This window comes from Gopherus flavomarginatus, chromosome 1, assembly GCF_025201925.1.
Source record: "Gopherus flavomarginatus isolate rGopFla2 chromosome 1, rGopFla2.mat.asm, whole genome shotgun sequence".
In the NCBI taxonomy this organism is placed as follows: domain Eukaryota; kingdom Metazoa; phylum Chordata; order Testudines; family Testudinidae; genus Gopherus; species Gopherus flavomarginatus.
In genome coordinates, this window is record NC_066617.1 from 81,368,168 (window position 1) to 81,390,114 (window position 21,947).

At 39.7% G+C, this 21,947-nt stretch overlaps 1 protein-coding gene across 5 annotated transcripts in view; it reads left to right on the plus strand.

Moving 5' to 3' along the window:
* LRRIQ1 (leucine rich repeats and IQ motif containing 1) overlaps nt 1-21,947 on the plus strand; it is a 170,305-nt gene that overhangs the window by 22,365 nt on the left and 125,993 nt on the right. For 4 of the 5 annotated variants that reach the window (XM_050934131.1, XM_050934120.1, XM_050934141.1 and 1 more), the window contains exons 7-12: nt 953-1,027; nt 1,525-2,766; nt 4,427-4,579; nt 6,866-7,016; nt 15,000-15,193; nt 15,942-16,069. In XM_050934131.1, the coding sequence (XP_050790088.1) occupies nt 953-1,027; nt 1,525-2,766; nt 4,427-4,579; nt 6,866-7,016; nt 15,000-15,193; nt 15,942-16,069 (1,943 nt within the window). The remainder of the gene's footprint in view (nt 1-952; nt 1,028-1,524; nt 2,767-4,426; nt 4,580-6,865; nt 7,017-14,999; nt 15,194-15,941; nt 16,070-21,947) is intronic. The other variant, XM_050934158.1, reaches the window with a different exon arrangement.

The following is a 21,947-nucleotide window of genomic DNA, read 5'->3' on the forward strand; positions in this document are numbered from 1 at the left end:
ACCCTCCCTGGCTGCAGCTTCCAGCCTGCCTGGGGGTGAAAGAACCTGAGGTAGGGAACACTAGTTCCCCTTCCTTGCACTGTCCCCTTTCTGTGTAATTTGCCTGTGCCTGCACTTCCCTAACTCTGGGGCTGGGTGGTGGTGGTGGTGATTAACAGCCCCCCTGTTTTCCTGAGCCCTTCTCTGTGCCCCTGGAGCCATCCTGCCTACACAGCTTGCCTGTGGCTGGAAGTACCTGGGGCAGGGGACGTTAGTTCCCCTTCTTTTCACTGTCCCCTTCCGTGTAATTTGCCTGTGCCTGCCCTTCCTTGTCGTTGGGGCGGGGTAACAGCCCCTGCCCTGTTTTCCCGAGCTTACTCTTCTCCGTGCCCCTGGAACCATGCTGTTTCCAATGCTGTTTGCTGCTTTTCTGGAGCCAGGCTTTCTTGGGGCCATGCTGCTTCCACGTAGTCCTGCAGCAAGCCTTAGAGCCCCAGCCTGTTCCTGTTGTGCTGGCTTCCTCGCTGCTTTCACATAGAGACTTGCCCCACCCAAGTTTCATACCTTTATGCACATTCCTGGGGGGGGTGGGGGTGGGGGCGGGTGTGTGTGAGTCATTGCTGCAAAGTTGACCACTGAGCACCTTTTGCAGTAGTTTCTAGCCTTCTCCCCCTCCTCCCCCCACACAAAGCAGAGCTGTACTCCTTTGGGTGAGCCCACACAAATTCTGCCCCGCCTTTAGTTGTGGTGCAGTCACTTTCAATGTATGACCAAATGGGTGACACTGAATCTGAGTTTTTAGCTACTGTTTGTTTTTTCTGATCCAACCAACCTGACTGCATATTATATTTCAGGTATCAACACAAAATAAGTGGATCTTTGGAGAATGCTATTTTTACAGTCAGCTATGATTTTAGTGAGTTATATAATGAAATATATTAAAATAATTCATATAAGGTTACTTGTTATACAGCAGCAACAAGCTATGATGGAAGATGAGTTGCTGAAAGAAAAGGAAGTTTGGAGAGAGAAGTTTAGGCAACATGAGGTAATTTGTACACGTGAATTTTTGTCATAAAGAATTCGAATGTTGTTATAATATGCTCGAAAGATACTTTCATTGTTATGTAGGAAAACACAATCAAATTGAATGATTTATACCATATATGTTAAGAAAGATACCTGTGTGTGGTTTTACAAAAGAAAAAAAGTTTTTGAAATTTGTGAAAGCAGCCCTTCTCTGGCTGAGCAGTCCATTTCTCTTCTTGTTTGAGTAGCTGCAAATAGCTCTCAGGTTCTCCAGCTATGCAAAACTTTTGGCCAACTTTACAAACTGGAGTTTGTCTCCATGTACTGAGAAGAAGACAATCCTGTGTCCAGACTTACCTGAAGAAACGAAGAAGAAACCATATTAGCAGAAAGTAAAATAACATTTAAGAATAAATCTATGTCTATCTTGTTTCACATATTATAATTACATCTTAAGGAAGATTTCAGTAATTCAGATGCTGAATAAAATGTATTTCCATTGTTGTTTTGGCACAGGAATTGATCAAAAGACTACAGTTGCAAATAGAAGAGGAGAAAAGGGCCTTTGAAGAGCAGAAAGCAAAAGAAAGACAACATTTGGCAGAGCAGTGGAATAAAGCAGCTGTTAAAATCCAAGCTAGATTTAGAGCATTTATCATATACAGAAAATATGCTCCTATCTTAAAAGAATGGAAAGCGGAAATTAAAAGAAAGAAGGAACTGCAACAAAAAATGGAGAGAGAAAAGAGAGAAAAGGAAGAAAAAATGAGGAGACGGATGCAGGAAAGGAAGCAAAAAGAAGAGGAGTTGAGAAAGAGACAAGAAGAAATAGAAAGACAAGCACATATGGAACAGGTGAAGAGGCGTGAGGAATATGAAAAGAAGAAAGTAAGTCTCAGGCTTGAACGAGAAAAAAGCCTTCAGCTAGAAGGACCAAGAGGGCAACAAGGAGCAAAACAAAAAGAGAAAATAGCAATAAATGCAGTGGCTGAAAATAGAGACAAAGACATGAAAATAACAAAGGAAGAAAAAGAGAGAGAAAATATAAAAGACCTAAGAGAACAGGAAAAGGAGCAGAAGAAACCAATACTAGAAATAAGAGAAGAGGAAGAGAAACAAGAAGAAAAAGATGTTGGAAAGATACAAGAGGCAAATAATTCAGAGAATACAAAAGACAGAAAACAGACGCCACCGAGCTCTGAGAAGAAAGAAGAGTCTCATGATAAAAGTAATGAAAATGAAGATGGGTATGTGATGACACATACAGGAAAAAGTTCCCTACAAACTATGGATCTTGATAAAAATACAAATAGGAATATACTGGATAGAGAAGCTATTGTTCTTGTAGCTAATGATACAATCTCAAATAAGGAAAACAGTAAGCACAATAGTCAGTGGAATTTGGAGGCCCAGCCAGATAACAGGAACAGTGAACACAAAGTTCAATCTTGTAAGTTTGAAACAATTAAAACAGCAGAGGTTGTGATGAAGAAAATTCAGGAGGAAGTTGCTGAGGATTGGGACAAAAGTGAGAGTGGAATTAGGTATTTTGAGAGGCCACTAATGCTACCTGATAATGTTGAAAAGAAGAGGCTAACTTGGATGACGATGTGTAAACCTTGGTCTAAAATTTATAGGGAAAACCAAAGAAAGAAAGTAGTTAAAAGAAGCAGACCAAGAAAACCCTCAGATAGCAAGATGCCTCCATTAAGTGTAGAAATCATTATTCAATGTGGCCCTTGGAATGCCCTCCAACAGGTAACTAAATACTGTAAGTGATTCTTAAGCAGTGATTTACATGAGAGCTGACTAGTCACATGAAGTGGAATTTTCAAAACTGTCAGCATTGGCCTAATAATTGGTTTTCCCATTGACTTCTTCAAAGGGAAAAGAATTAGGCCAATGTCGAGTGCTTTTGGAAATCCTGCTCGTGGTGCCAATTCTTTGTTTTCAGCTGCTAAATTGCATTAAGTCATAGCTGAAAATACATTATTTTTTCATGTAAGTAATTGTTTTATTGAAACAATGTTCTGTGACTGGGATAGGAAGTGGTGCTTAAAATAATGTCTCCATCAAAATGTGGTTCACACTAATAAAACGACCCAGAACTGCAGAACAGTTTATTTTAATGCAAAAGAGGATGGCACATATTTGTACTATAGTTATCTGATTAGTATCAACATACTATTGTTATTCCTAATATATATGATATTTAGTTTAGCCATGATTCTTCTCACTTCTCTTATGATAAGATTATGTACACTTCTAATCTGTTGACATTATAAATGAGACAAAACCCCATTGATTTCTGTTTTGCTGTCACAGTAATCTTCTATTCATTCACATTAGACATTATTAGTAGTGAAGCACTTATGTTTGAAATGGACATCATCAAAATCAAATGTTTGGTTACCTTTTTATAGTTTTACCAATTTTTTCCACTACCAGTTACAAATTAGGGCTTTCAATTAATTGCATTTAACTCAAACAATTATCTCAAAACAAATTAACTCTGTTGAAAAAAAAATCATGATTAATCGCAGTTTGAATTGCATGATTAATAATAGAATACCAATTGAAATTTATTACAAATATTTGTGGATATTTTTTCTACATTTTCAAATATATTGATTTCAGTTGCAACACAGAAAACAAAGTGTACAGTGCTCGCTTTATATTATTATTTTTTATTACAAATATCTGCACTATTCTCTGGTATGGTGGCCAAAGCGTAAAGGGGCATACGAATGTTTAGCATATCTGGTACGTAAATATTTTGCAATGCTGGTTACAAAAGTGCCATTCAAATGCCTGTTATCACTTTCAGGTGACATTGTAAATATGAAGTGGTCAGTATTATCTCCCATAAATGTAAACAAATTTGTTTGTCTTAGCGATTGACTGAACAAGAAGTAGGACTGAGTAGACTTTTGTTTTTGAGTGCAGTTATGTAAAAAATAATTCTACATTTGTAAGTTGCACTTTCAGGATAAAGAAATTGCACTACAGTACTTGTATGAGGTGAATTGAAAAATGCTATTTTTGTTTCTTTTTTACAGTGCAAATATTTGTAATACAAATAATTATATTAAGTGAGCACTGCAATTAATTGCAGTTCTTTAAAATTGTTTGACAACCCTATTACAAATCATTTCCATGTTTTTATGATGCTTAAGTACTGTTGTTATGCATTTTTTTTATGACGGGAGCAACATTTATCAGTTAATGTTTTTTATGAAGATCAGAAACCTTTTAGTCTTTTATAAGTGTTTTACAGTAAATTCAGAATCTAGACTTAATCCATATAATTGTATGGTACATAGTAGGTATTTAATCTTAAAAAGACATTAAAAAGGCTACGTAAAAAATACTATTAGAGTGCAATCTTATGGACATCCTTTTCATTGAACATGTGTAGGTTACAACACTTACACTTCAAGATTTGCCTGGCTGTAGTCTCTCCACATTGTCAGAATGTTCAAGTCTTCAATTATTGACCCTTAGACGCTGTGGACTAACTGCATTGGAAGGACTCAGTAACTGCAAAGGCCTAAAGTATATTGATGTGGAGGTACCTAGCATATTTTACTGTCTATATGGAGGTGGGGTGAGACTGCCATCTCTGCCATTCAGGATATGATGAGATTGAATCCATCTGTTTATATGTGTATGTACATATAGGACAAGATTTTTTTTTTTAAGTGCCAAAAGTTAGTCTCTAAGTGCATAGTTAGGATATGTTAATAAACAGCCTGATTTTCTAAAGTTCTGAGTACCTAGCCTTGTTCCTTGTTTTTGGCTCAAAGACAAAGTTGAAGGGACACATGGAGATACTAGTCTACTGTGTATATTGTTATAATTTTAAAGTGCAGTAATTTGAAGCTTCCAGAACTAGGAAATAGGCACAGTTTCTTTCTCTGTCTCCAAATATTAAGTCGTGAATGGCCCTAGTGTGAGTATGGAGGGAAAGTGATAAATCTTCATTCCGTCTGTTGCATGACTGTGCAAAGGCTGTTCACCCTAGCAGTTTGTGTGCTCCCCCCCACCCCCTTAGTGACTAGGGCATTTAAAAGTGGGCGAGGAGGAGGAAGTGAGGCCTTAGGAACATAACTCCTGCATACTAGCCCAGATTGCTTGCCCACATGCACAAGGAGCAACACCAGCATTGATTTTTGAGGCACAATTCTCTAATGCTGCTTCTGCTGGTGGTGGTACTGCACTGCTGCTTACACGGAGCTGTGTCTTAAAATCTAAGTGACTAAAGAAAATGTGGCTTTAAAAAGTGCCTCAGTTAAAAAACTTGATGATCTACATGAAACAGATGGTTTTACCTTTTCAGTTTTTAGTATTTTGATTATATCAATGCACTGGGAGAGTTAATGCATAATGACTAACAGAAGACCCATTGTATATTAAAATTTTGAATGTTTCTTTTTTGCCTAATGATTACTGTTTGGTGTGTGCTGTGACCTTCTCAAAACTGAGAGAGGAATGGGCAAGGTCAGTTATAGCTAAGGCAACATTGCCTAGTGGTTAGAGCAGTGCATTGGGAGTCAAAACTCTTATGTTTTTTTCCCAGTTTGTCTACCTATTAAAAATAATCTCGGGCAAAATTTTCAAATGTCCACTAATTTTGGGTGCCTCAATTTACAGCACAAAAGAAGTAAGAGGATTTTATATATATATATAGCGAACCTGTTAATCTTTCTCTGACTGACATTTATAGGTGATGAGGTTTTAGTAGTGTTGCCCAGTATTTTTACAAACAAACTTGGTGTTTCTAAGCAATAAAAAATGTTATTCTAAATATAGTATTACACTAGCTATCTATTCGCTGGAAGTTGGGTGGCTTGATCTACAGGCAGTGCTGGCTTGTCTGATAGAACACTTCCATTCAAACTAAAATGACAGAGCAGTTAAATACCCCTTTGTTTAGTAATAGCTGAAACAACAAAAGACACTGGCCAAATCACAGACCAGCATGGCAAGGCTTGAGTAGGAGTTGAGCCGGTTGGTCTGAAGGGTTTTCCTAGTATCTGCATGCCAACACAGGTGACTGAGTATTCACAGATTCCAAGTCCAGGAAGAAGCATTGCAATCATCTAATCTGAGCTTCTGTAAGACACAGTCCGTAGAACTTCCCCAAAACAATTCCTTGAGCATTGTTGTTTGGTGGAGCTGTAAGTGTCTGTGACTCAGAAGCAGGCAGCGAAAGCCAACCAGACAGCAATAGAAGCAGTAGTAATGTGGCCCTGGAGGAAGAAATGCCAGGAGAGCTTTATAGGCAGAATGCTGGCTGGAAAGAAGCTTGGAAATGTAAGCAAAGAAACTGTCTCCTGTTGTGTGCTTCCTACTGTGTTCAGTGAAATAGGATTCTCTGTACATTATTTATAAATAGGATTACATCAAAGATGCCTGACTCAACCATCAGTTTCGCCTCTTAATGGAAACACTCCTCAAGGCCCCGAATACTGGCTAACTGCTCAGACTAAAAATGGTTAACAGTAGTAAAGTTTACAATGTTTTTGAATGACCCATAATAATGCTTAACTTAATATAGTGATTTTCATTAGTAGATCTCAAAGCATTTCAGTCTTTCTTGTATTTATCCTCACAAACACCCCTGTGAGGTAAGGAAGTGGTGGTATCCTCATTTTTACAGATGGGTAACAGAGAGATGGTGTGACTTCTCCAAGAGCACACAAGAAGTCTGTGGTGGAGTAGGGAATTGAGCCTGGGTCTGCCAAGTCCTAGGCTGGCTATCCAGACACTGGACTAGCTTTCCTCTTTCACTGAAAACTGCCCATACTTTTCTATTTGTGATCTTTAATTTTATATGCTTTCTTCTTTGTGGTAGGAAAACAATATTCAGACAATAAATTGTGAGAATCTAGAAAATCTCTGCATTTTAATTCTGAATAAAAATCAACTTGCATCAATTCATGGCTTAGATGGCTGCAGTGATCTCAGGAATCTTGAACTGTCCTGCAATAAAATTACTCGAATTGGTAAGAAAATATTAAAGATGATGAATTTTATTCATTTAACATCAGTATTGTGCATTTATTCTTAACTTGCTTTGGTTGAAGATAGAAAACGACTGTTGCCAATGTGGTAGTGTTTATTTTTAATCTTGTAACAGGTTTATTTCAAAGAAGATGTTACTCAGTACTCATGTCCTTATTAGGATGGAAAAATCAGAAAAGTACATAATAAAATCTTTCGCCTTTTGTAAGATGTGAATAGTTTAAAATTTCAAACAAGTTGTGTGGGTGAATGATGAGAGAAGAACCAGAAACATAAGGGGAATGAATTTGTTTTAGATTAGAAAGGAGGAAAAAAAATACAAGAGGAGAAATCCTTGTCCTAGTTCCTCCCTCTGGGGGTAACCAGGAGACCCACTAGCCTGATGCTGGTACAGCAGGCCTCAGAATGTTTCCTCTGTAATGAAGGGACAGTTAAATTCAACACAGTGGAAAGATTTGCTGATTCTGCTGCATTAGAGTGGGGAGAATCAGTTCTTCGGTTGTCTACCAAAGAACTAACCTATTCTGTCCCCCCTCCAAAAGTTGCCTTAATAATTGAAAGTGAGAGAGAGGTAAACCGCCTTGTAATTACCTAAAATGGTGATCCCATTGCTGAAAGGAGCAAAGAATTCAACACAGCAGGTAGATGTGCCGCTGAAAGAGTTGCAGGCCCTGCTGTGGGGACTGGGTCATGTTGGAAGGTAAAGAAGTGAGGGCCACAAAGGTGTAGGTAATCATTGGAATACTTAACTAATTCAAACACTGAGCCTTCTGCGGCTTGCCAGGCACTCATTCTAGTGAAAATCAAAGCATAAGTTTTGAGTTGTAAGGAAAGATTTCATTTGCTGCAGCAATTCATCTTTTGTTTAGAGGAAACTCATTTGAGCTGAGGAAGCCTATGCAAGCAGTAAGTGGGTAGGTGGCCAGCTCTTGAGCTGAGGCCACTTCAAATGCATCTATGGCAGGATTTGAGTTGAGCATCAGAAAGGTGCTGCTTTTGAGTGCTTTGTCTTGCATTAGATTTGTCTTGACGTTTACAGATAAACAAAATGAGGTGTTAAAGAAAATAAGGAGTTGAATTACATGAAAAACCAACATTATCACAACTTCCAGACTGACAAATTAAGCCCATACACATAAGGTAATTTACAAAAAAAACAAATTAAGTTTTTACAATAGCAAAAACAAAAGTTTAGACAAATATGCAGATATGAGGGATGAGGACCAAATTCCATGATTAACAAATAAACAAGAAAATGGCAAATAGGAACTTGAGAAATTAGTGATTATACAGCCACCCATGTGGTGTTAATAGCTTCAGTTTCAAAATGCTAATACTTTGGATATTGGATAGTTGATTTTAGATATTAAAGTACACGACCATAATTCATGTTTCTGGGGACAGTGTCCTGCGGTGGTGGTAAATGGTGGTGTTGTTGGCACCTACTATAAAAACCAATGCCAGTACCCTAAGGGGAATTGAGGAAACAAATTGCAAGAAGCAGTGCTGGAACTTCCTCCATGTCTGGTTGCCAGTAATGCGCTGTGAGATTGTTTGTTGGTTTGTTTCCTGTGGCAGAATATCTGCAAGATTAATATGCAAGTGACACAGTATTAACTGATGATCCTTAAGTATGAAGTATCAGTGTACAGAGCAAATGGAGTAAAAGCCTCCAGTATTATCTATTATGTACAATGAAAGTACTGTATTCGCTGAGTGTGATATGAGTTTAAATGGGGAAGTGAATGTTCAATGAAAAACCGCATGGTTTTCTCTCGTAAGGAACAGCTTTGGGGATGTCTGGGTAAACTAAATGCATAACATAGATTTTTTTGTTTCACACAATAACATATTGGTAGTAAGAAATCTTATAGAATCATACAAAGATGGATTTCTATTTTTAAGATGGTTAATTTGCTCCTCCCATCTATAAATCTAGCAGAATGTCCCATGGCAATTTTGGAAGTTGCACTGCTGTGTAGCATTCTTTTTTACATTCAGTTCATTGTTTTAAATTATTCTAATCTATGGATTTTCTTTTTTTTTTTTTAAGGCTTATTTATATTTATGGTTGTAGCAATTCAGGTTAAAGCTCAGGCAGGAAGTTTCCTAGATATTATTACTTTTGTTTTCACTAGAGTAAAAAGTGGAGGGAAATGGCAGTTGATAGAAGCTGTTAATAAAATAAATGGGGGTTGAGGGGAATGCTTTATTGCAAATGAGCATGTCCCCTGAAAGCAGCGTGCTCACTGCCTGGGTGATTATAAATTTGTACAATGAACATAAGGAACTTTAGCATATGTATATACTTGGGAGGGGGCTGGTTCATTTAAATATTTCTTTTATTAATGAAAAATATTTTTTTTAAATCTTGTCAATTGTGGCATTTATAGATTCCAAGGCTAGAAGGGACCTTTGTGATCATCTAGTCTTGTCCCCTGTGTAACGCAGGTCATAGAACTTCCCCAAAATAATTCCTAGAGCGGAGCTTTTAGAAAAACAGTCAATCTTGATTTTAAAATTGACAGTGATGGCGAATCTACTACATCCCTTGGTAAATGGTTAATTACTCTCATTGTTAAAAACGTATGCATTGTTTTCAGTCTGCATTTGACTAGCTTTCAACTTCCAGCCATTGGATCATGTTATACCTTTCTTTGAGATTGAGGCACCAATTAACGCTTCTCCTTGTTAAGCTGAATAGATTGAGCTCCATGAGGCTATTGCTATAAGGCTTGTTTTCTAATCTATTAATCATTCTTATGGCTCTTCTCTGAATCCTCTCCAGTTTACCAACATCCTTCTTGAATTCTGGACACAGTATTTCAACAGTGGTTGCACCAGTTCCAAATACAGACAAAATGTAACCTCTCTAGTCCTATTTGAGACTCCTGTTTATGCATCACGGATCACGTGAATTCTCTTGTCCATAGCATCACACTGCGAACTCATGTTCAGGTGATTATCCACCCCAGCTCCCAAACCTTTGGTTAATAACTAGATCCAGCCCCTTTGAAAATGCATATGTATGCTGCTGCTGCTTTTTTCCCCTGTGAATCTCTATGTAGGTCATAGGATGTGTATTCTACCCAGTAGGCTACCAGTGCTAATGAGAACAAAGCACAGCACTGGATCCCCCTTTCAGGCAGTCTTGGTTTTACCATTTGTTAGAAGTTAAGAAACACCTAATTGGAGCATCAGCTTACTCAGAACCCTGCCTCTCTCTTTCAGTCAGAAGTCTCCTTCTGTTCTTCATAGGACCTCACTTCTCTTGCCTCATCCATCTTCTTCCTATTTTAAAAAGAAAGTTACTTTTATTGAGTAAGGACAGTGTGTGCTGAACGGCATGCCATGGGCAAGTGGATGCTCCATGCAGCTGCACTGTTTTCACGTTACCAAGAACAGTTCTGCTTATAGAGAAGTTCTCACCTCTGCTTGTTTTATTGAGACATATGAATATAGGTACAGAATACCATTTTTCATGTACTTCCATAGCTGATATCACATCGTGTGTTTTATGTTGGTGCCTTGTCAGTGCCCATGAGAATTCAGGCTGTCAAAGAAATCATTACTATTTAAGCATGACATTGTACAAAACATAGAAGACATGTTCTTGTACATAAGATTGGCAATACTGGGTCAGACCAATGGTCCATCTAATCCAGTATCCTGTCTCGGACAGTGGCCAATGCCAGGTGCTTCAGAGGGAATTGACAGAACAGGCAATCATCGAGTGATCCATCCCCTGTCATCCACTTCCCTTGCACCCTGCATAGTGCAAAATATATAGTCACCTAACATTTATGGTTAGTTTTAACCTTGCATATGTCTGAAATACATCCAGTAAATATACAAATTACATACTTGTATTATAGTAGCACCAAGAGGTCCCAAAGTAGATTGGAACCCCATTGTACTTAGCATTATACAAACACAGTGAGCGACAATCCCTGTCGCAAAGAGCTTACAGAGAAAATAGACAAGACAGACACAGGGCCTGTGATCTAAATAAATGAGGAAACAGGCACAGAAAGTGAAGTGACTTTCCAAGATTGCATAGTAGGGTAGTGACAGAGCTGGAAATAGAATCCTAGTCTCTTGACTCACGCATACCTCCTGCAGAGGTCCCTTTTGCACATCCTCTACTACTGATCTGCCACTATTTGAATCCAGTGCTTGTCTTTTAAGGACGTTGATCTTGCTACACAGAAGTACAAAGCTTTAAAAATGGAAAAATGATGTTGAGACAAGTTCTTGCAGCTGTCAGTTTGCAGTATTATGCTTGAAATGAAACTGTGCGCAATCCACTAGATGGTGCTAGTTCCCTTTATTTTTTCTCATTAAATAAATAAATAAAATCCAGAAAAGCAGCTTGCAGTCTGGTGCAGTATGTCACAGGCATATCTGAAATTCTTTTCAGTAATTAAAGGTTAGTAAATTAATTTCTTAAAGCTCAGGCAGGAGGAAATAAACTGCTCGTAACAGACTTTTTGGCTTAAATTAAGGCCTGGTCTACACTACGTGTTTTAACCGAATTTAGCTGCGTTAAACTGATTTAATCCTGCACCCGTCCGCGCAATGAGGCCCTTTATATCTATATAAAGGGCTCTTTAAACCGATTTCTGTACTCCTCCCCGACGAGAGGAGTAGCGCTAAAATCAGTATTGCCATGGCGGATTAGGGTTAATGTGGCTGCAAATCGACGGTATTGGCCTCCGGGCGGTATTCCACAGTGCACCATTGTGACCGCTCTGGAAAGCAATCTGAACTTGGATGCACTGGCCAGGTAGACAGGAAAAGCCCTGCGAACTTTTGAATTTCATTTCCTATTTGCCCGGTGTGGAACTCTGATCAGCATGGGTGGCGATGCAGTCCCAAATCCAAAAACAGCTCCAGCATGGACCGTACGGGAGAACTGGATCTGATCGCTTTGTGGGGAGACAAATCTGTTCTATCAGAGCTCTGTTACAGAAGACGAAATGACAAAGCATTTGAAAAAATCTCCAGGCTATGATACAGAGTCCACAGCACAGTGCTGTGTGACAAGCGTAGCAGAAAGCCAAAGAATCAAATGGACGCTCATGGAGGGTGGGAGGGGGTACTGAGGACTCCAGCTATCCCACAGTCCCTGCAGTGTTCGAAAAGGATTTGCATTCTTGGCTGAGCTCCCAATGCCTGATGGGTCAAAAACATTTTCCTGGGTGTTTCAGGGTATATGTGGTCAATTTACACCCTTCCCCCCCGCCCCCCGGAAAGAAAAGGGAAAAAAAAAGTTTCTCGCCTTTTTTCAATGTCACCCTATGTCTACTGCATGCTTCTGGTAGATAGGGTGCTGCAGCATTGAACACCAGCATCCCCTTCCCAGTGGCAGACAGTACAATATGACTGCTATCCGTCAGCAGCAGCAGCCCGTGAGTGCTCCTGGCTGGCCTCGGTAAGGTCAGCTGGGGGTGCCTGGGTAAAAATGGGAATGACTCCCAGTCATCCCCGGCAGATGGTACAGAACAGCTGGTAACCGTCTTCATCATAGCAACTGGAGGCTGAGCTCTATCAGACCCCCGCCCCCTTTCATGTCTAAAGAAAAGATTCTGTACTGCCTGGACTATCATAGCAGCTGGAGGCTTCCTCCCCCTCATTTTATCTCACTAAAAAGTCAGTGTTTCTTATTCCTGCATTCTTTATTACTTCATCACACAAATGGGGGGATACTGCCATGGTAGCCCAGGTGGATTGGGGAAAGAGGGAAGCAGCGGGTGGGGTTGTTGCAGAGGCACTCCCTAGAATGGCATGCAGCTCATCATTTCTGCAGGATCTCTGTGGCTCTGACACGGAGCCGCTGTGCTCTCTGGTTCTCTAGTACACTTGCCCCATATTGTAGGCAGGACTGACTCTATTTTTAGACAAAACATAGAGAAGGGAATGACCCCGGGAGTCATTCCCATTTTTGTCCATGCGCCCCCGGCCAACCTCAGCGAGGCTAGCCAGGAGCACCCATGACAGCAGCAGACGGTATAGAACGACTGATAACTGTCACCTCATCGCCAATTTACAATGGCATGGCAGACGGTGCAACAGGGATGGTAACCGTCTCTGCTACCTTGCAGAGGCAAACGAATGCTGCTCTGTAGCACTGCAGTACCGTGTCTGTCAGCAGCATTCAGTACACATACGATGACAGTGACAAAAGGCAAAACGGGCTCCATGGTTGCCATGCTATGGCGTCTGTCAGGGCAATCCAGGGAGACAGGGCTTGAAATGATTGTCTGCCGTTGCTTTCACGGAGGAAGGATTGAGTGACGACATTTACCCAGAATCTCCCGCAACTCTGTTTTTGCATTGGGATTTCAACCCAGAATTCCAATGGGCGGGTGAGACTACGGCATAGCTACCCACTGTGTAACGCTCCGGAAATCGATGCTAGCCTCGATACATTGACGCACACCGCCGAATTAATGTGCTTAGTGTGGCCGCGTGCACTCGACTTTATACAATCTGTTTTACAAAACCGGTTTATGTAAAATCAGAATAATCCCATAGTGTAGACATACCCTTAGCATAGTATCAGTTTAATATCTGATATTCTTTTCCATTTCCAGTTATTATTATCCTAAATCCTATGCTGCATAAATTCTTAATATAATGTGAATATTGATGTTTAATTTTTACTATGTTTTTTTTCCCTTCATCTTTTCTCTTCGTTCTCCATACACCCTCTGTACCTGTGGTAACCCTTTCTTTGGCTTGGACAAACAGTACTTTTGAAGGCCCAGGTTGCTCCAGGGAGATTACCACAAAGCTAGCTCCATACTTGCATAGATCATCTCTGCTCTGTGCATGGAAGGATGGGAAGGTTGGGGGTAGGTCTGAGAAGGCCTGTCTCAGCTACCTCCCAGTTCTGTGAAGATTATCCAGAAAAGAGGTCTGAGAGGGTACTACATGTTTTCTCACTCCCTCCTCCCCACCCCCGCCCCCCGTAGGTTTTTATACCATGTTTATCCCTATCTTTTCTGAGCTCCCTTGAAGGGAGCCACAATGCTAGGAACAAGTGAGGAGGTGAATGGGCCCAGAGCTGGTACAGAGGTACAAGGCCTGTCCATCTTTCAGATCCCCTGGGTTCCACAAAGTTGTGGGAGGAACCTAGTCTTGTTGTGCTATCATATAAACTGCTAACAGAATGATTTGGGGGCAACTCCAGGAGAGAACTCGCACTCTCCGAGGTATAAATGTGGGATGTGATTCTTGCTCTGTATACCAGCTGTTAGGAAGGCTCTTTAAAAATATGGTAGCTGTAGCTACAGTTCAAGTTATACATGTGTTTACAAATACTTCACTTTCCTTATAAGACTTTGTTTTAATGCTCTTGCTTGTACAGTGCATGCCCTCATTCACATCCCTGCTGATTGGCCTCCGTGTGTTATAGTGGTATGATTAGTTCTTAACGTTTCTGGTCACTTTTTAAAAACTCTAATTAAAGTATTTCAAATTGAAACTATTGAGCTTTTGCCCTTAGTAGAGATTTTAAGATGGTGGCTAGCATTTTGCTGACACCACAGGACCTTGACTAAATATGCTCTCTGCCTTGGGTATTTAGCAACTTCTCTAGTTACAGCATTGTAAAAGTACTTTATTGCATGAAGCACGTCTTGTTACAACACTTTGACAATGTGATGTGCACAGGGAATGCTAAGCTAATTTGGTTTCTTGTTTAGTTAATAGGCTCAAACGTTTGCAGTTTTTCAGAATGATTGTTTAAAATGCTTGAAACACATGGATATGAATATAAAATTAATCAGTGTTTAAAATATCTCAAAATCGTTGTAAAGCCTTTTATTGAAAACTGTGTTCATTTTTATGTATAAAATATGAACCTGTTACAATCTCAGTGTGGTTCATGTTTCAAAACGAACACAATTTTAATCAAATTATGATTTAATTCAGGTTAAAATATGAGTTTTCCTTTTCAGGTGGTTTAGAGTCATTGAAAAATCTCCAGCAACTAATTGTGGACCACAATCAGTTAATTAGTACGAAAGGTCTATGTGATGTGCCAACTCTCATACACATAGACTGCTCTTTTAATCATCTTACTCAACTTGAGGGCATTGAGAATTGTGGTCTGCTTCAGATTCTGAAGTTACAAGGAAATAATCTAAGTGAGGTAATATCCATGAATCAAATGGACTGATTTTTCTTACCATGCTTCTCTGATCCCAGTAATACAGCCCATGATGCTGATCACATTATTTGTTTTCTTGAGGAGGTGATGTACAAAGGGCCAGCTATGGGAGTTTGGTGTCTCAATACCCTTTGTAAATCCTCCTCCCCGGTAATTTAATTTCCATTCTTTGCACTATAGTGGGTAGTTTTCAGTTTGTTGAATGCTAAATTTACTTTTTTTTTAAGTTGGTCTAACTGCTATGATCATTAAAGGTAAAACGAGCTATGCAGTAGAGATATTTCTTCCAGAATTCAGTATGGGATGGTTTTCATAGGTGATAACTGCCTACAACTTGAATTAAATCATTGTGGGCTGCAACTCTCATAATGAGCCCTAGATGGCTACCTGTACAGTTAGTCACCTTTCTTGGCAATGACTTTTATATAAAACTGAGGCAAAACCTACTTGTCAATAAACAGTCAGTCATTGCATGAATGAAAGCAGTAAATGTGTGTATATTGCTAGTCTCAAATGCTGTGGCTACATTGAATGTTCAGACTATGCACAAAGCGTAGAAAAATGTTAGCGTGTGATAAATGGAAAATGCTATACATACTATGTGACAAAGCATTTCTGTAATAGTATTTAATAATATATTCAAGAAAAGCAGCTGATAAGCATTCAATTGTTATATGCAATCAATTTTTATTTGAAACATAATAGCAAAAAATCATTTTTCTGTATTTAGCTCCCTACCTTGGAAAATCATGTTCTGCTAAGAGAACTATACTTGGATGACAATAGTATTTCAACTATAGAAACATTTTCTTTTTATTGGCTGCCTCTGCTACAGATCCTTTCTCTATCACAAAACAGGTAAAGTGCAAACTTTTTCTATTCAAGCAATTTAATACATAGATATTTACAAAATAACAGTTCTCTTATGAGTTTTAGGTATGAACCTGAGTGTATAGAAAGGACCATAAAGGACAGTTTTGCTGTACCAGACAAAGCAGAGTTCCTAGATGATGTTTGAAAAAGTATATTTAGCAATTAATAGGTGTAAAATCTTCTTTAGACAGTTTTGAAAACAATGGTGACCATAAAAGGTTAATTTAAAAATATGATCATGGCAGTGCTGTGGTACTACTGAAACCATGTTAACAGAATTCTACCTTACTCTATAAATAGGACTATTAGTAAAACAGTCTCTGTCTTACTTCCCACCATAGGGCTTGTTTTGCTGCAAAAGTTGGATCTGATAGAGGCCTCCCACTCTATCTGGAATAAACGGTGCTAATTAAAATTTTCATCAAAAATTTAATTTTCATTTCCATGTACAGATTGTAGTCAAGTGTCAAAGAAGAGCAATTTCAAGTTGCTTATCAGCTTTTATTTTTCATTGTTACAGTTTAGTTTGATTTAAGGTGTAAAAAATAAAATAGGGGTTTTTTTCTTATTATTTATATGCCATATAGTAAAATACTAATTAATGACTTCCCATAACTTTGTATGTGGCAATCTGTGTTTCTATGGGAATACAGTGACCACATGTTCTGAGTCAAAAGTTTGCTACCTTTTTTTATGTAGCTGATTTTAAAATTGAGTCTACCTCAGTGCATGGGCAAAGGCAAACAATAACAAACACAATTCTGGATATTTCTATTTCTTTGTATTACTTTTGTACAAACTCACAAGACTGTGTGTGTGTGCGCGCGCGCGTGTGCATGTGTATGTGGTTTTTTGTTTGCTTGCTTTTACGATATAATTGTTGAGATATAAGTAGCTACAGTTTCTCAATGGGAAGTGTATTTTACTAGTTTACATCACCATTTCAACAACAAGGAGTCCGATGGCACCTTAAAGACAAATCTGTTAGTCTTTAAGGTGCCACTAGACTCCTTGTTGTTTTTGTGAATACAGACTAACATGGCTACCCCCTGATACTTATCACCATTTCACTCATTTTATAGAGAATTTTTGTTAGCAGCTTGCCATCTTGTCACAGTATAGGTTATAGGTCCGCAGGTATTTTGCATGCCCTATTGTAGGGCATATACAGAATCGATAGCCTTCCTGAAAACATAGGGCAGTGCTAAAGAATTTAGGGCATGTCACACTAAGCAAGGTTCTGTCATAGCTGGGGCATGGTGCTTTCTGTGTCTAAGGAGAGCTGATTAGAGGGGTAGCCGTGTTAGTCTGGATCTGTAAAAAGCAACATAGAGTCCTGTGGCACCTTAATGAAGTGGGTATTCACCCACGAAAGCTTATGCTCCAATACTTCTGTTAGTCTGTAAGGTGCCACATGACTCTTTGTCAGATAAAAATATACGTCTGTATATGATTTTCCCCAGACAGTATTTTCTACTATTATTCCTCTGTTTACTTCATGTCTTTCTTTGAAACATCCATCAAAGTGGTATCTGAGGCCTGGATTTGCAAAGGTACCTAGTCACCTAAACCCCAGATTTAGGTGCCTACATTTGGGATAAGGTTATGTTAAGTCCCAGTTTTAAGCTCCACTGTGATTCAAAAAATTCTTCCTGAAAACTTTATGTATCTAAACTCACTTCGCATCTAAATTTTCAGGGTAAAAGTACCCTTGTCCCCTAGGTTTCTGCCTCTGGGTGTGTGCAGTGCTGTCTCACATTAGGTGTCCAGATTCACAATTCGGAGAAGATAGGCATTCAGCTGCCTACCTTGTGTGGAGGACCCAATCTGGTAAGAGTGCTCAGAGGTTGCCTACCGGATTGGGTCCCATTAACAATCTAGCCTCAGTACAAGATAATGGTGATGAACTTTGAGCCAAAGTGGTTAGAGTGCTCAGTTGGGATGTGAGAGATCTGCGTTCATTTCTCCTCACCCCCTGCCAGAGAAGAAGAAAGGATTTGAACATGGGTCTGCCGCCTCTCGGGAGAGTGCTCTAACTGCTGAGCCATGAGATTGTCCAGTGTGAAGCTCCCTCAGTCTCTCCTATTAAAGCTGTTCTACTTTGGCTAAAGAGTCATTGGAGCAGAGAGAGTGGATGCTGGGTCTTCCACCTCCCAGGTGAGTGCTCTAATCACCAGGCTATAGAATCATATTTTCTCTCGCTCTGTCTCCCAAAGACTCTTTTTAGTATTTGAATCTGTTCTATTGTGTATAAATACTTAAAAAGTCACAGAGTGAGAGAATGACTGACTATAGCTTGGTGGTTAGGGTATTCACCTAGGAGGTGGGAGGACCCTTGGTCTAGTCCTCCTGCTCCAATCATTCTTCAAATATTTATCCAAACTGGAAGTTCAGTAGAAGAGACTGAGGGAGCCCCATATCAGACTATCCCATAGCTCTGTAGTTAGAGCACCCTACTGGAAGGGGAGAATTGAACCTGGGTGAGTTTCTAGCTATTTTGTGTAGAGCGAGGCTCTGGCCTAGCTCAGTCTCACAAAAAGCAGCTTAGGCATCTAAGCTGCCTGATTCCAAGAGAGTGGTTTCTCTTCGTGAACCGCTAGCAAAGAGAGGCATCTCTTTACAACCTGGCCTTAGGCATCTCCTTGCCTAGAGGGCTGGGGTTTATGATACACCTTTGATGTTGGCATCTCCTATTGGATACCTCTAGGCATCTCCCTGTCTATCATGCTGGCTTTTGTGAATTGTATTCCAAAGTGCCTGTCTCTCCCCATTCATTATATAGGGACCTAGATGCCTAACTCAGATTTGATGAATCACAGTATGTTCCTGTGATTTTTCTAGGTGCCTAAAAGTTAGGGGTTCCGATGCTCAGCATCTTAGTGCCTAAGTACTTTGTGAATCTGGCCTGAGTGCCTTTTCCTCTTCTCTATATTTTATGGAGTCCTTCTCTGTTTCCTGTCTCCTGTTTTTTCCACTCTCTCCCCGTCTCTCTTTTTTTCTGACTCATTCACCCATCCAGTCAGGGCCGTCCTTAGGCATAGGCAACATAGGCAGCTGCGTAGGGCAACTGAAAATTTGGGGCACCACTGGTTCTTAGTGTCCACTCTCTTGTTTTCCTATCCCTGTTTTGACCCTTCCTGCAGGCTCCCACAGATGACTGCTCTAGCCTGATGAGTCTTCCTTGGGAGGGAATCTAGTAGTTAAAAGTGAAAAAACCTCCAACCTGCCAGACCTATTAGCACAACATTGAAACTGTTAAAGAGACATTCAAGGGGTAATAAAGCCATTTAACAGGCATTTGCCAACCCCAAGGTATATACTGACAGGTTTCAGAGTGGTGGTCCTGTTAGTCTGTATCAGCAAAAACAAGGACGAGTCCTTGGGTATGGCTACATTTGGAATTTCAAAGCTCTGCCCCGGCAGCTCTGCGGGAGCGCTGCCGCGGCAGCGCTTTGAAGTGTGAGTGTAGTCAGAGCGGCAACGCTGGGAGAGAGCTCTCCCAGCGCTGCATGTAAACCACATTCCTTACGGGTGTAGCGTGCAGCGCCGGGAGCCGCGCTCCCAGCGCTGCTGCCCTGATTACACTGACGCTTTACAGCGCTGTATCTTGCAGCGCTATGGAGGGTGTTTTTTCACACCCCAGTTGCAGCGCTGTAAAGTGTGAGTGTAGCCAAGGCCCTTGTGTCACCTCAAAGACTAACAAATTATTTGGGCATAAGCTTTTGTGGACTAGAACCCATTTCATCAGATGTCCACGAAAGCTTATGCCCAAATAAATTTTTATACTGTCAGTTTCTAACTTTACTGACTAAAACAGTTGTGCATTAATGTAATATTTACACAGAACATGTCAGTCTACAGGACCTTAGTTTAAAATTTGCTTTAAAAATATTTCATTAGTGAGCTGGTGAAGATTATAAAATCACATTTCTAAAAAATGCTTGCATAGAGTTTTAGATGCACAATCATCTTTAGCCTTAAATGTGTGGATCTTCACACATAGTTTTTTAAATAAATCCTTCAAAAGACCTCCCTTATCTAAAATACACATTTTAATTACTATAGTTAAAAAAAAAAAAAGTGCTTCCAAGTCTTCCTGTCCTTTCTGTCCATCCCTTCACCACCTCTCCCTCCACTCCCCTCTGAAGAGAGCCCTTAAAGGGACAACAGTCCTTCCCTTCCAGATAGCTGGACAAAGAGTTCCCTTTCTTTACTTCTGACTATCTGACAAACTAGTTTTAAAAGAACCCTCCAGCAAAATCAGTACCTTAGTAAGACAAAATCCTTGTTATACCTAAAATCTTTGGAAACATTTTTTTAAAGTTGGTGAAATTTCATAACCATGTCTCTTGTTATGGAGATCACACAAAGTAAATTACTGTTCCCTTTTTCTAAAAGCAATGAACGTTGTTATGAACACACTAAATCTCTCTGATTAATTTAAAAGAATGTCTTTGTTTCAGTGAGTTAAATATGTAGTAATCTGGAATGCTGGTTTAAGATTTGAGTACATTTAAAATATAAATTCAACTTAGAAATACTGATGAAGAAAATGTAAAACAGAGAAGAGCTGCATCATGTATTCCATTATATGTATTGTTGTATTCAGCAGGACAGCTGACTCACCCTTACTATGAAGTTTTTGCAAATAAATCTCTGACAAACATCAGGGCATATCAAAAAACCTGTGACTGACATTTTTTATTCCCAAATTTTAGTGCTTTTAATTAGGTACTTTCTTCATGTCCATTCTGCATGAGGGAGAGTGCATGGAAGTCTCTGTGGGGATCCTCCGCCACCATGAGGCAGGCTGGGCATCTCATTATCCTTTGCTGTCAAGTCCCTCCTCCCCCTCCCCCACCAGGCTGTGAGCTTGGGCTGCCATCCGGCATAGGGGCACCAGTTTAATAATACTGCCAAGGGCCCCATAAATCCTAAGGACGGCCCTGCATCCAGTTGCCATCTTTTCTGTTAAAATCCTCAATCCCTGTCATGTGTCTTCTCTCTGCTAGTCCTGCTGACATGTTGTGCTTTAGTGGTTGGCTGAAATATGAAGTGCTTCCTGTAGTGGGGGAAGAAGTGCTGTAGTATGTCAGAGCATCAACAGAACAAATATATGAATGATAAGTCAGACATGAACAACTACCACATCATGTGTCAGTGCCTTAAATCAAATCTGTGGGGCAAAAGAGACAAGTTCGCATTAAATGCAGGATAGAAGCCTGAAAATACCGAGTATTGCAGTAGCCTACTCTCTTACATTCACTTTATGTACATTATAAGCAGCTCCACATGCATCTGCTTTGGCATAAATAACTGGATGTTCTATATAGGAGGAATTAATGTAATGGAGTAAGCTGTTGAAAGAAAGGCTGTTTCTTTGCTTTAATCCTTCAGCCAATGCAATCTTGTGAATCTTTTTAAGAGTGTGCACTGAGTGCCATTTCCTTTTTACCGATTTCAGGAAGCCCCTGCAATGGTAAGACTGTGAATTTGTATTACCCCCTAAAAATAAAGCACTCTGTTTAAGAAAAATCAAAACAAAAGAGAAACTATTTTTTAAGGATTTGTTGATCTAAATAATATGTCCATATCCGATATAAAAAATTGCTTCCCAAAATCATTTTTCAGTTGAACCTTAAAGCATAAAGAAAATGTTTTAAATCCACAAATTAACAGGGTATTGCTATAGAGCTAAATATTACATATTGTAAATGCAACTGAACACAAAATATCTGAAAACAAGTATCTCTTTCATATACCTGTGGAAGTCCAAGTTTTTTGTACTTGCAGTGCTACCGCTGTTTGTCAGAAGGTGGAGATGGATGGCAGGAGAGAGATCACTTGATCATTACCTGTTAGG